Source organism: Capsicum annuum, chromosome 1 (genome assembly GCF_002878395.1).
Source record: "Capsicum annuum cultivar UCD-10X-F1 chromosome 1, UCD10Xv1.1, whole genome shotgun sequence".
Taxonomy (NCBI): domain Eukaryota; kingdom Viridiplantae; phylum Streptophyta; class Magnoliopsida; order Solanales; family Solanaceae; genus Capsicum; species Capsicum annuum.
In genome coordinates, this window is record NC_061111.1 from 210,381,077 (window position 1) to 210,392,874 (window position 11,798).

At 38.9% G+C, this 11,798-nt stretch overlaps 1 protein-coding gene across 1 annotated transcript; it reads left to right on the forward strand.

The window, feature by feature from the left end:
- Positions 1 to 6,583: 6,583 nt before the first annotated feature.
- LOC124898779 lies at positions 6,584 to 9,039 on the forward strand. The gene is made up of 4 exons (XM_047412727.1): positions 6,584 to 7,163; positions 7,221 to 7,291; positions 8,281 to 8,571; positions 8,689 to 9,039. The coding sequence occupies exons 1-4, from the start codon at positions 6,584 to 6,586 to the stop codon at positions 9,037 to 9,039; spliced, it is 1,293 nt and encodes a 430-aa protein (XP_047268683.1).
- Positions 9,040 to 11,798: the final 2,759 nt, after the last annotated feature.

Sequence of the window (11,798 nt, forward strand, 5' to 3'; positions counted from 1 at the left end):
TGGGATCCTTCAAACAATGTATTCCGATTCTCCGACTTTGAGATCACTCCCACAATGGAGGAAATAGGAGCATTTATTGGAAAAGGAAATAACCTTCACCGAGAAGAACCTATGATACCGAAGCATGTCACTTCCGAAAGATTTTTCGAGCTATTGCACATAAAAAAGAAGAACATAGAAGGCTGCCTAGAAAATGGATGGGTTCGTCTAGAATTTTTTTACAAAAGATATGGTCAGGAAAGGGGATTCGAGTTGTTTAGATCAGAACTTAACAATGGGGGGTGCTACAGAACCTGGAAAAAGCACAGTTCTAAAGCATTCATAGTGGCTTTTTTGGGAATCATGGTATTTCCAAAGAGAGGAGGAAAAATCAGCACCAATCTGGCTGTATTTATTACCACTTTTAAGAAGAATCCTAAGGTCACCCTCGTGCCCATGATTTTGGCAGACATTTATCGGGCCCTGACGATGTGCAAAAATGGGGCGAACTATTTCGAAGGATGTAACATTCTATTGCAGTTATGGATGCTCGAGCATGTTCATTATCATCCATTTGTTGTAGATTTTTGAGTTGAATGGAATGATTACATCAATGGCCATGAGAAGAGAATGGAGGACCAAAACTTTCCCGAAGGAATAAGAGCTTGGAAGGAGTACTTGGAGGGGTTGACGGCGGACAGGATAGTGTGGAATCATCATTGGTTCCCCTCAAAAAAGGTAATATATATGTCTACCTTCCGACCCTTCATCGTCTTAATGGGTCTACGAGGTGTTCAGCCCTACGTGCCACTAAGATTCAGGCGACAATTCGGTCGACGTCAGCATATACCGCCAGTCGAGGATATGAAAGAGTTCATGTACGAATTCCTCCCTGACATCCCTCTAACGAAGACTGAGATACTTAAGATTTGGGCAGGATGTGTATGTTCGAGTTTTGATCACATGGTCGAAGACCGCGACAAGGGCGAAGTAGACTATTGGTATCTGCCATGGTTTCATGACCAGCCTCCTCCTAAAGCTATGCCAGAAAGGTCAGCCAGAGAGTCGGTGGATCAAGAAGCAGAGATCGAAGTCAGAATTAAGCAGGCTCGATGAGAGGTAGAAGAGAACTATCAGTCTACTCTGCACATCTTAAATAATGATTTGGAAAGGGCTAGAGAAGAATTGGTTCACCATAAGGCGAGATTTGAGGCCAGAATTAGGTTGGCTCGTAAGGAGATTGAGAGAGAGAACCGTGTTGCCATGCATGCCCTACAAGAAGACCTGGATATTCCCACCGGTGCTATGGAGCAAAAATCGAGTGATTTCGAGAAAGAGAAGGCCTTGCTGATAAGTTCACAGTCGAAGCTTCGGGCTCAGCTAAAAGCTTCCATAGAACGGGAAAGGGAAATAGCAAGACGCTTCATGACTTTTCAGAAGGAAGTTGAAGTTGAGAAAAACCAGTGGATGACCAAACGATAGGCGCTTCACTATCAGATCGATGACCTTCATGAATAAGAAGGAGACCTAAAGCATACCCTCCGCATTACGCAACATTGGGTGCAAAACTGCCATGAGAGTATGATCGAGGCCAGGGGAGAAGTACTTCAGCTCAGTGACACCTTGATTAATGTTTATGCTAAGTATCTTCACCAAGGTGATGAAAATCTTGGCTGTTAGGCACGTGCTCTCGCTCCACATCTGCCAAAAGCATTATCAAGGATCTACTCAAGTCTGAGGGAGGATTAAGTTGCAAGACATCTTTGGAAGGCATCTTGATGATAATTATTACAGTACTTGTTTTATTAGAGTTAGTTTCTTTATAGGTTTTTTTTAGTATTTCTCCAGTATTCTGAGTCTGTTCTAGTTTTAGATAATTTTAGTTTCCTTTCATTAAAGCTTTGTTTTAGGAACAGTTGGAAATTTATGGAAATTTTGGCATTTGTTTCAAGTTTTTATTCTCTTTATTTCTGAATATATACATATGTTTACTATATCCGTAACTACGTGATGATCTGATTCATGTAAAACATGATACGTAGGCAACCCCTGGCGGGTGCGATCAAATATTTTTTCAAGTTTCAAGTAACAATTTTAAGATGTTGGCGTTAAATAATGAGGGTAAAAATTAATTCCCCAAAGCCGGGATGAAACAAGCGGGTTTTCCTAAGTCCATTTCAGGAAGGAAATTACTTAGGTGCATGACATTTGCGTTAGTTATGAATGTATAATATTTTTAAAAGCTCTAAATCCTAACATATTTGTTTTTGTTTCATAAGAGAGAGAGAATAAGGTGGTTAGTTGTGGTTAAGCTGGCCTCTCACCTTACAATACAAGGTATAAAGGAAAAGGGAAGATGACTCGAAAAGATGGAGCAGAATCTGATAATGAAGAAGGTCGAGATCAGTTAGTTCCATGAGAGTTCGCATCTTTGGAGGAAAATAGGTTATTGAAGCAACAAATTGCGGAGATGTATCAGGCCTGGGCGAATGGACAAGCCCCGCCTTCCTCGATTCCTGGCCTTTTAGATGCAAATCATCCCAGTTCTACTCAAGCCCAAGTTGACGATCCACTTTATCCGCCTGGATTTGGTCCATACGCTGATGTGTCTAGCGCTGCTGGCACATCCACCATGCGTCCTCCAAATCCATCATTCACGAACAACCCGCTTTTTATTTTGGCCATGACAACTAATATAGATCCTCCATCAATGATATAGAAGCCTATCAATGAGCTAAATCATGATCAAGTCTATCAATGAAGAACGAGAAGAGATAGTTAGAAAAGTGAGAAGTCTGGAGCAGAGTATGAGAAACATACAAGGATTGGGAGGACACAAAAACGTCTCTTTCAATGACTTGTGTATGTTCCCTAATGTTCATTTGCCGATAGGGTTCAAGACCACAAAATTCGACAAATATAGTGGTCATGGTTACCTAGTGGCCCACTTAAAAAGGTATTGCAATCAACTTAGAGGAGTAGGAGGGAAAGAGGAGCTGCTTATGGCCTATTTCGAAGAAAGTCTGATCGGAATAGCCTCCGAATGGTTTATTGATCAAGACATCTCCCATTGGCACATTTGGGATGATATGGCTCAAGATTTTGTACAACAATTTCTAATATGAAGAAAAAACCATTTGAATGTTTTTGAGAGTTTGCCATAAAATGGAGACAACAGGCATCTAGAGTCAAACCGCCACTGAAGGACCAGGAATTGATTGACGTTTTTCTCCAAACTCAAGAGTCCTATTATTTTCATCATTTACTAGCTGCAGTTGGTAAACCTTTCACCGAAGCAATAAAAAATGGGGAAATAGTTGAGAATAGCATCAAATCAGGAAAAATCATGAGCCAAACCGCCCTCAGGGCCACTAACTACACAAGCCATTTAGAGTGGATCAGGTAGTTTCAGAAATCAGAAAAAGAAGGAGGAAGGATCAATGATGGCATCAGGACCAAGAAATGCCCAAAGGAGACGGAACTCCACTTACGTTCATGTCCAATAGGGATAACCCAGCCCTCCTCAATATTATTATACACCTCAACCTGCTGTTCTTAATGCTCAAGCGTATGCCTCACCTCCTCAGCGTCCACAATGGCGGGCACCTGCGCCATAAGGTTTTCGTCCGAGACAGCCAAATTTACAAGCCCCTCGTAATCCGTATGTTCAGGCAGACTATACAAGAGAACAGAGACCAAGGGAAAACTTCACCCCAATTGGAGAATCATATACGAGCTTGTTACGGAGATTGGTCAAATTGGGATGGATTGAACCTATTATGCCTTTCAAAGTGGATTCGAATGCAAGTTGGTTTGATCCTAATGTAAGGTGTGAGTACCATTCCAACGTCCAAGGTCACAGTACCAAAAATTCTTGGAATCTGAAGAGAGCCATTGAAAAGTTAATCAAAAGCAAGGCAATCGTAATACAAAATGAAGTACCGAATGTCACCGACAATCCACTTCCTAATCACAGTAACACACACGTCGTGGGGATGATTTTTAACGATAGAGACTATAGGCCAACAAGCCAATCAATGATGGAAATAGGCACCTTGAAGGAGAACCCAGGTGAAGCACTGAAGTATATGCAAAAAGAACCACTGATAGGGAACGGAGCGAGTTCCATTATAAGACCCCCAGATTCAGAAAAGACGGTATTGTATGTTCCTGCAAAGCTAAAGGACATAGCACAAGATGGGCCAAAACTATATGTTCTGAGTGGTCTCGCATTGTTCGACCAACAACACAACAACATGAGAAAGATAACAGAACCAATTTTCATAAGACACGCAGCACAGCTCCCAGTGACAAGCTTGAAAACCATCCCATGGAACTACAACAAAACCACGGTGATGTACAAAGGAAAAGAGGTCATGGAAGAAACAAACAAAATAGGGGGTTTGACTCGATCAGGAAGATGCTATGTTCCAGAAGAATTAAGGAGACCAAAACAGTTTTAAGATAGTCAAGGGCCAATGAAAAAACCTGTCACAAACGTAGAGGCTGAGGAATTTCTGAAGAAAATAAAAACCCAAGACTATTCCATTGTCGATCAATTGAGGAAAACCCTGGCTCAAATCTCATTATTGTCCCTGCTGCTACATTCTAAAGAGCATTGTCAGGCATTGATTAAGTTGTTTAATGAAGCATACGTTCGGAAGGAAACTACGGTATGTTAAATAGAAAGGATGGTTCGTAGAATATTTGAAGCAAATAGAATCACTTTTACTGATGATGAGTTACCCACAGAAGGTTCTGGTCATAACAAGGCTTTGCATCTGACTATCAAATGCGAAGGACATTACATAAAAGGGGTAATGATCGATAGAGGTTCAGGAGTAGATATCTGTCCTCTCTCTACTTTACAAAATTTAAAAATCAGCCCAGATAGGATTCGGTCCAATAATGTATGTGTTTGGGCTTTTGATGGTGCAAAATGAGACACAATTGGTGAGGTAGATCTTGCTTTGGTTATTGGACCAGTTGAGTTTACGATCACCTTTCAAGTAATAAACATGGATACTTTCTACAACCTACTTTTAGGAAGACCATGCATCCACACGGCCAGAGCCATACCTTCTACTTTCATCAAGTAGTTAAGTTTGAACACGACAATCAGGAAATCATTGTACATGGAGAGGATGACCTTTCCATACATCGAGATCCTTCTGTACCCTATATCAAAACAAAAGGGGGTTGTGAATCTTCCATTTATCAAGCCTTTGAAATTGTGATAGCTGATCAAGTCGTGGAAGGCACACTGATTCCAAGGCCTCATCTCTCTTCTACTTCAATCATGGTGGATAGCCAAATGCTATAAAATGGTTATGAACTGGGAAAAGGATTAGGGGTTTCACTGCAAGGAATTATAAACCCTGTAGATCCATGTGGTAGCCACAACTCCTTTGGCTTAGGCTTTAAGCCTACCATAGTAGATAGAAAATGGGCAAAAGAGCAGAAGAAGAAGGCTTGGAAATTGACAAGTCCGGTTCCACACATTATCCAATCTTTCACGAAAGCTCAAAAGGAAGAAAATCAATACCCATATGCTAACAAGGATGTGGATGAAATATGTCAAGGTCTCAAGGAAATGTTTTATGAAATAAACATGGTTCAGATGGGTAAAGACCCTAGCCATGCAGATGTGCAGTTCGTCGGGCCAAACATCAAGCTCACTAACTGGGAAGCCACTGCTCTCCCCCCAAGGAAGGAGTCTTGGTAGTTTATTTTGTTGTTTCATTTTTCTTTCTTTTGTATTTTGGACTATTCTCAGGGTTGTAGTCCACATAGTTTATTTGCTTTTCTTTCATGTTAATGCTCCTATCCTTTCCGATTCAATGAAATGAAATTCAAGTTTTCTAGTAAATTTATCTTTTTTTCCCTTTTTTAATTTTTATTTTCTTTATCTTATTTCAGTTATGTTAATACTGGCTTCAATAACATGGCATGTACGTGGAGTTCACATTTAGATCCTAAAAAGTTGTCTAATCTTGAATCAGCAAACCAAACGGTACATGAATACGATGAAGGTGAAGCTGATAAGAAAGTCAAAAAAGGATTGGATCAATTTGAGGATAAGCCCAAACCCAATTTAAATGACACTGAGATAAGAAATTTGGGAACTGGTGAGGAGGTTAGAGAAATAAAAATAAGTATCCATGCGGATCAGAATATCAGGAATGATATTGTCCAGATTTTGATTGAGTATAAGGATGTTTTTGCTTGGTCTTATGATGATACGCCCGGTCTAAGCACGGATTTGGTAGTCCACAAACCGCCTACATACCCTGATTTTTCACCGGTCCAGCAAAAGCAAAGAAAGTTTAAAACTAACGTGAGTGATAAAATCAAAGAGGAAATTATGAAGCAATTGAATGCGAACGTGATCAGGGTCGCTCAGTACACCACATGGTTGGCTAATGTGGTGCCCGTAATGAAGAAAGATGGCAAAATCAGAGTTTGTGTTGATTATAGGGATTTGAACAAAGCAAGCCCTAAAGATAACTTTTCGCTACCCAATATTCATATCCTTGTTGATAATTATGCTAAACATAAGATCCAATCTTTCGTGGATTGTTATGCCGGATGTCACTAGATCTTGATGGATGAAACAGATGCAGAAAAGACTGCTTTCACCACCCCATGGGGTACTTATTACTATAGGGTCATGCCGTTTGGTTTAAAGAATATGGGAGCTACGTACATGAGAGCTATGACTACTATTTTTCATGACATAATGATCAAGGAAGTAGAAGTATATGTTGATGATGTCATTATCAAGTCCAAGACACGAGTCGATCATGTATATAACTTGAGTAAATTCTTTGAAAGATTGCGAAAGTATAATCTTAAGCTCAATCCAGCCAAGTGTGCATTTGGAGTTTCATCCGAAAAACTTTTGGGTTTCATAATTAACCGCAGAGGCATTGAATTGGACCCCTCCAAGGTAAAATCCATTCGAGAATTGCCGCCTCCGAAGAATAAAACTGAGGTCATGAGTTTTCTTGGAAGGCTGAATTATATAAGCAGATTCATCACTCAGCTCAGCACTACATGTGAACCAATATTTAAGTTTCTAAAAAAGGATGCTGCTATCCAATGGACAGACGAATGTCAAGAATCATTTGATAAGATTAAAGAATATTTGGCAAATCCTCTAGTACTGGTCCCATCGGAACCTGGTAGGCCTTTATTTCTATATCTGTTAGTGATGGACAATTCTTTTGGTTGTGTTTTAGGACAGCATGATATCACTGGCAAAAAGGAACAAGCAGTCTATTATCTGAGTAAAAAGTTCACGAGTTACGAGGTAAAATATAGTCTTTTAGAAAAGACATGTTGCGCCCTATCTTGGATTGCTCAGAAGTTGAAGAACTATCTTTCTTCCTACACAACCTACCTCATATCTCGAATGGATCCTTTAAAGTATATTTTTCAAAAACCTATGCCCACAAGCAGATTGGCGAAGTGGCAGATTTTACTTACAGAATTCGACATTGTGTATGTTACGCGTACCTCTATGAAAGCACAAGCATTGGCTGATCATTGGCAGAGAACCCAGTTGACAATGATTATGAGCCTTTGCGAACTTACTTTCCTGATGAAGAGATAAATTCAATCAAGGAAGAAGTTCAAGATGATATGTATGCGTGTAAATTATATTTTAATGGGGCAGTCAACGTCAAAGGAGTAGGAATTGGGGCGGTTCTTGTCTCACCGACCGGACATCATCATCCCGCCATAGCACGACTCCGTTTCTTTTGTACTAATAACACAGCAGAATATGAAGCTTACATCATGGGGTTAAATATAGCAATAAATCTAGATGTACACAAGCTAGTGGTGTTGGGAGATTCCAAATTACACATTCAACAAATTCAAGGTGAATGGGAAACGAGAGATATCAAGCTCATTCCATACAAACAGTTCTTAGAGGACCTTAGAAAAAGGTTCAAGTCTATCGAGTTTAGATATATTCCCAGATCCCATAATGAGCTGGACGATGCCCTGGCTACCCTAGCTTCCATGCTCCCATACCCAGGAAATACGCATCTCGACCCATTAGAGATACAGATACGAGATCAACATGGTTACTACAATATAATTGATGCAGAACCAGATAATGAACCTTGGTACTATGATATCAAATGCTTCCTAAAGTCAAAAGAATATCTAATACACGCCAATACAGATAAAAAAAGGACCATTAGGAGACTGGCTAATGGTTTCTTCTTAAGTGGAGAGATTCTGTACAAACGAACCCCAGACATGAACTTGTTGAGATATGTTAATATTCAGGAAGCTGAAAGAATCATGAATGAGGTACATTCAGGGGTATGTGGTTCGCATATGAATGGATATGTTTTGGACAAGAAGATTATGTGGGCAGGATATTATTGGTTAACTATGGAGCGAGATTACTTTTGCTTTGTACGCAAGTGTCATCAGTGTCAAATTCATAGTGATTTAATTCACTCTCCACCTTCAAAGCTGCATCCTATGTCTGTTTCTTGGCCATTCGTTGCTTGGGGCATGGATGTAATCGATCCAATAGAACCAAAAGATTATAATGGGTATCGATTCATACTGGTCGCTATTCACTATTTCACCAAATGGGTAGAAGCTGCTACTTTCAAATCAGTCACGACGAAAATAGTAGTGGATTTTGTTCATTCGAACATCATATGTCGTTTTGGTATACCAAAGTCCATTATCACAGACAATGCAACCAATCTCAATAGTCATCTAATGAAGGAGGTTTGTGAGCAATTCAAAATCGTGCATCATCATTATAGCCCTTACAATCCTAAAGCAAATGGAGCCATTGAAGCAGCCAACAAGAATGTTAACAAGATTCTTAGGGAAATGGTCCAAGGATCTCGACAGTGGTATGAGAAATTACCGTTTGCTCTTTTAGGATATCGTACAACTATCCTTACATCGACTGGCGCAACTCCTTATTTACTAGTCTATGGGACTGAAGCTGTGATACCCGCAGAAGTCGAAATTCCCTCGCTTCGAATCATTAGTGAAGCTGAAATTGACGATACTAAATAGGTCATGTCTAGATTAGAACAATTATCATTAATAGATGAAAAAAGGTTAACGGCAGTTTGCTTTGGTCAATTATACCAGCAGAGGATTGCGCGAGCTTACAATAAGAAGGTACGTCCTAGAAAATTCGAGGCTGGCCAACTTGTTGTAAAATGCATCCTTCCACACAAGAAGAGGCTAAAGGAAAGTTTTCTCCAAACTGGCAAGGTCCATACATAGTTAAACAAGTATTATAAAATGGAGCTTTGCAACTTGCGGATCTGGACGAAAAAATGATAGAAAAAGCTATCAATGTCGATTCAGTCAAAAGATATTATATTTGACACACTTGTGCTTAACATTCTCAAGTTGAGATGACGAAAGGCCATCATTCTACTTAACTAAATGTCATTAATCCCTTGTCATCCCTTCGATCCTTATTTATCTTTCCTTGCTTACCCTCTTTGGAGTAAAAAAAAAAGATAATTCATTCGCATTGATCTACGTTCGACCTGATTCCTAAATGGATACGTAGGCAGCCCTATCTTGGGGTTCGGTCCGAAAAAAAGAAGAAGATCTTGGTATTTTAAACACTATGAGATATATATCTTATTGTCACTTTTATATGGCTCTCAAGTTGTAATTTATCCTAAAAATCCTTTTCCCTTTGTCCATTAAAGACCTTCCGATCAATTTTTGAGAATGTCAAGCCTTGTGTGCTGTATATATATATATATATATATGTATATATATATATATCTTATTGGTGAAAACCCTCAGGGGCGCCATAAGACAATGATGAACGAGACAATCGAAATTAGAGAGGACAATTGAGAAAATCCTAGAAGGAATGACTTTAGTCAAACAAAGTTTATCATGGACAAAGATCAAGAAGGATGATTTGATTTGATTGAAAGGTGCAGCCTAATTCGAGATTAGACATTTTTGAAGGATCAAATATCTACTCCAAATTGTGTGTCATGCGTTATTGAAGTCAATATACACCTCCAAATAAGCTTTCTTACTTTACTGGTAGAAATACCTTCTATTCAAACATAATTCTTTTATTCCTTCTTTTGATTTTTCCTTATTTCATTTTTACACGCTCTGTTTTTATGGATAAGTCTCGCACCAAATTCAAAATAAATAAAAACGCGCAAAATTAAACATGGCTCCTAATGAAATTGAGCAGAGATTATTGGGCGTTCACCACCTTGAAAAGGACAGAGAGCCAGTTAAGATAAGTGTTACAAGTGAAGCATTTGAAAATGAAGATCAGAATCATACTGAAATAAACAAAAATACAACAGAATTTGGAAGACGAAGATTCAAGCTCGCCAACTAATTAGTTTAATCAACCGTATCAAGTTGGGGCAAGGATAAGGCAAACCTCCAGGGGATTCAAGTCCACAAACCAACTACCAAGTTTAAAACTCACAATTTTTTTTTCTCTATGCTTGAAAAGGGGCAAAGCAATCTTGTGAAGTTTAGTGAAAAAAAAAAATATAGCAAAGTTAAGTTTTCATGAATTTTCTCTTTTTGTGATACCCCTATAATTCTAAGTTCATATCAATATAATTATAATAATAATAATAAAGCCCCTCAAATTCGAGACTGGGGCATTTTTTTTTTCTAAAAAGAATCCTAATCTTATTCGTCTTCATAGGGCGCCATCCCCTAGTTGACATCTTATCTCGTCTTCATAGGGCGCCATCCCCTAGTTGACTCTTATCTCATCTCCATAGGGTGCCATCCCTTAGTTGACATCTTATCTCATCTTCATAGGGCGCCATCCCCTAGTTGACATCTTATTCGTCTTCATAAGGAGCCATCCCCTAGTTGACATCTTATCTCGTCTTCTTAGGGCACCATCCCCTAGTTGACAATTTATCTCGTCTTCATAGGTCGCCATCCCCCTAGTTGACATCTTATTCATCTTCATATGGCGACATCCCCTAGTTGACATCTTATTCATTTTTATAGGGATCCATCCCCTAGTTGACATCTTATTCGTCGTCATAGGGCGCCATCCCCTAGTTGACATCTTATCTTATCTTTATAGGACGCCATCCCCTAGTTGACATTTTAGGAAATAAACCTTCCTATTTTTCTTCTTTATGTCTTCATAGGGTATGACAATCCCTAGTCACATTTTTAGAAGCAAAAATCCTAATTCTTTTTTATGCATTCATTAGGCATAACTTCCTTTGGTTGCATTATTAAGAATAAGGTTCTTATTTTATCGTGCTTCTATCCTAAATTTCTATCCATTCATTCATGTATTTATTTTTAAACTAGTTTATAGTTTTTCTAATAACTCACAAAATTTTCCTAGTGTAAAATGGGGCAGAAAATTTTGTTTGTTTTGTTTCGTCTTCTTTGATGGCTTGCAGGTTTTCTGCAAAGCACAGGTTTATCTAAGAATGAAATTTCATCTCCGGTTAAAATATAGAGGAATTATTAGTTTGAAGATAGTTAGAGTCAGCTTTGCATCCATAGCGGCCCAATATCTCAAGAGACATCTTTTTAGCTTTCGATCAGGAGAACAAGCATCTCAAGTATTCTATGAACCGTTCTTTGATAGAGTATCAATGACTCAATCCAAGTTTCAAGCTCAAGTCTCAAATTTTAATTTCAAGATCAAATTTTGAGATCAAGGTACCTACCAGAAGAAGGTGAGGCAATAACTAAAGATCCAAGAGGAAGATCAGAAGCAAGAGGATCAAGACAAATAGAATAGATAGGATCTTGTACTTTTATTTCTAGGTTCATTTTTGATGTAA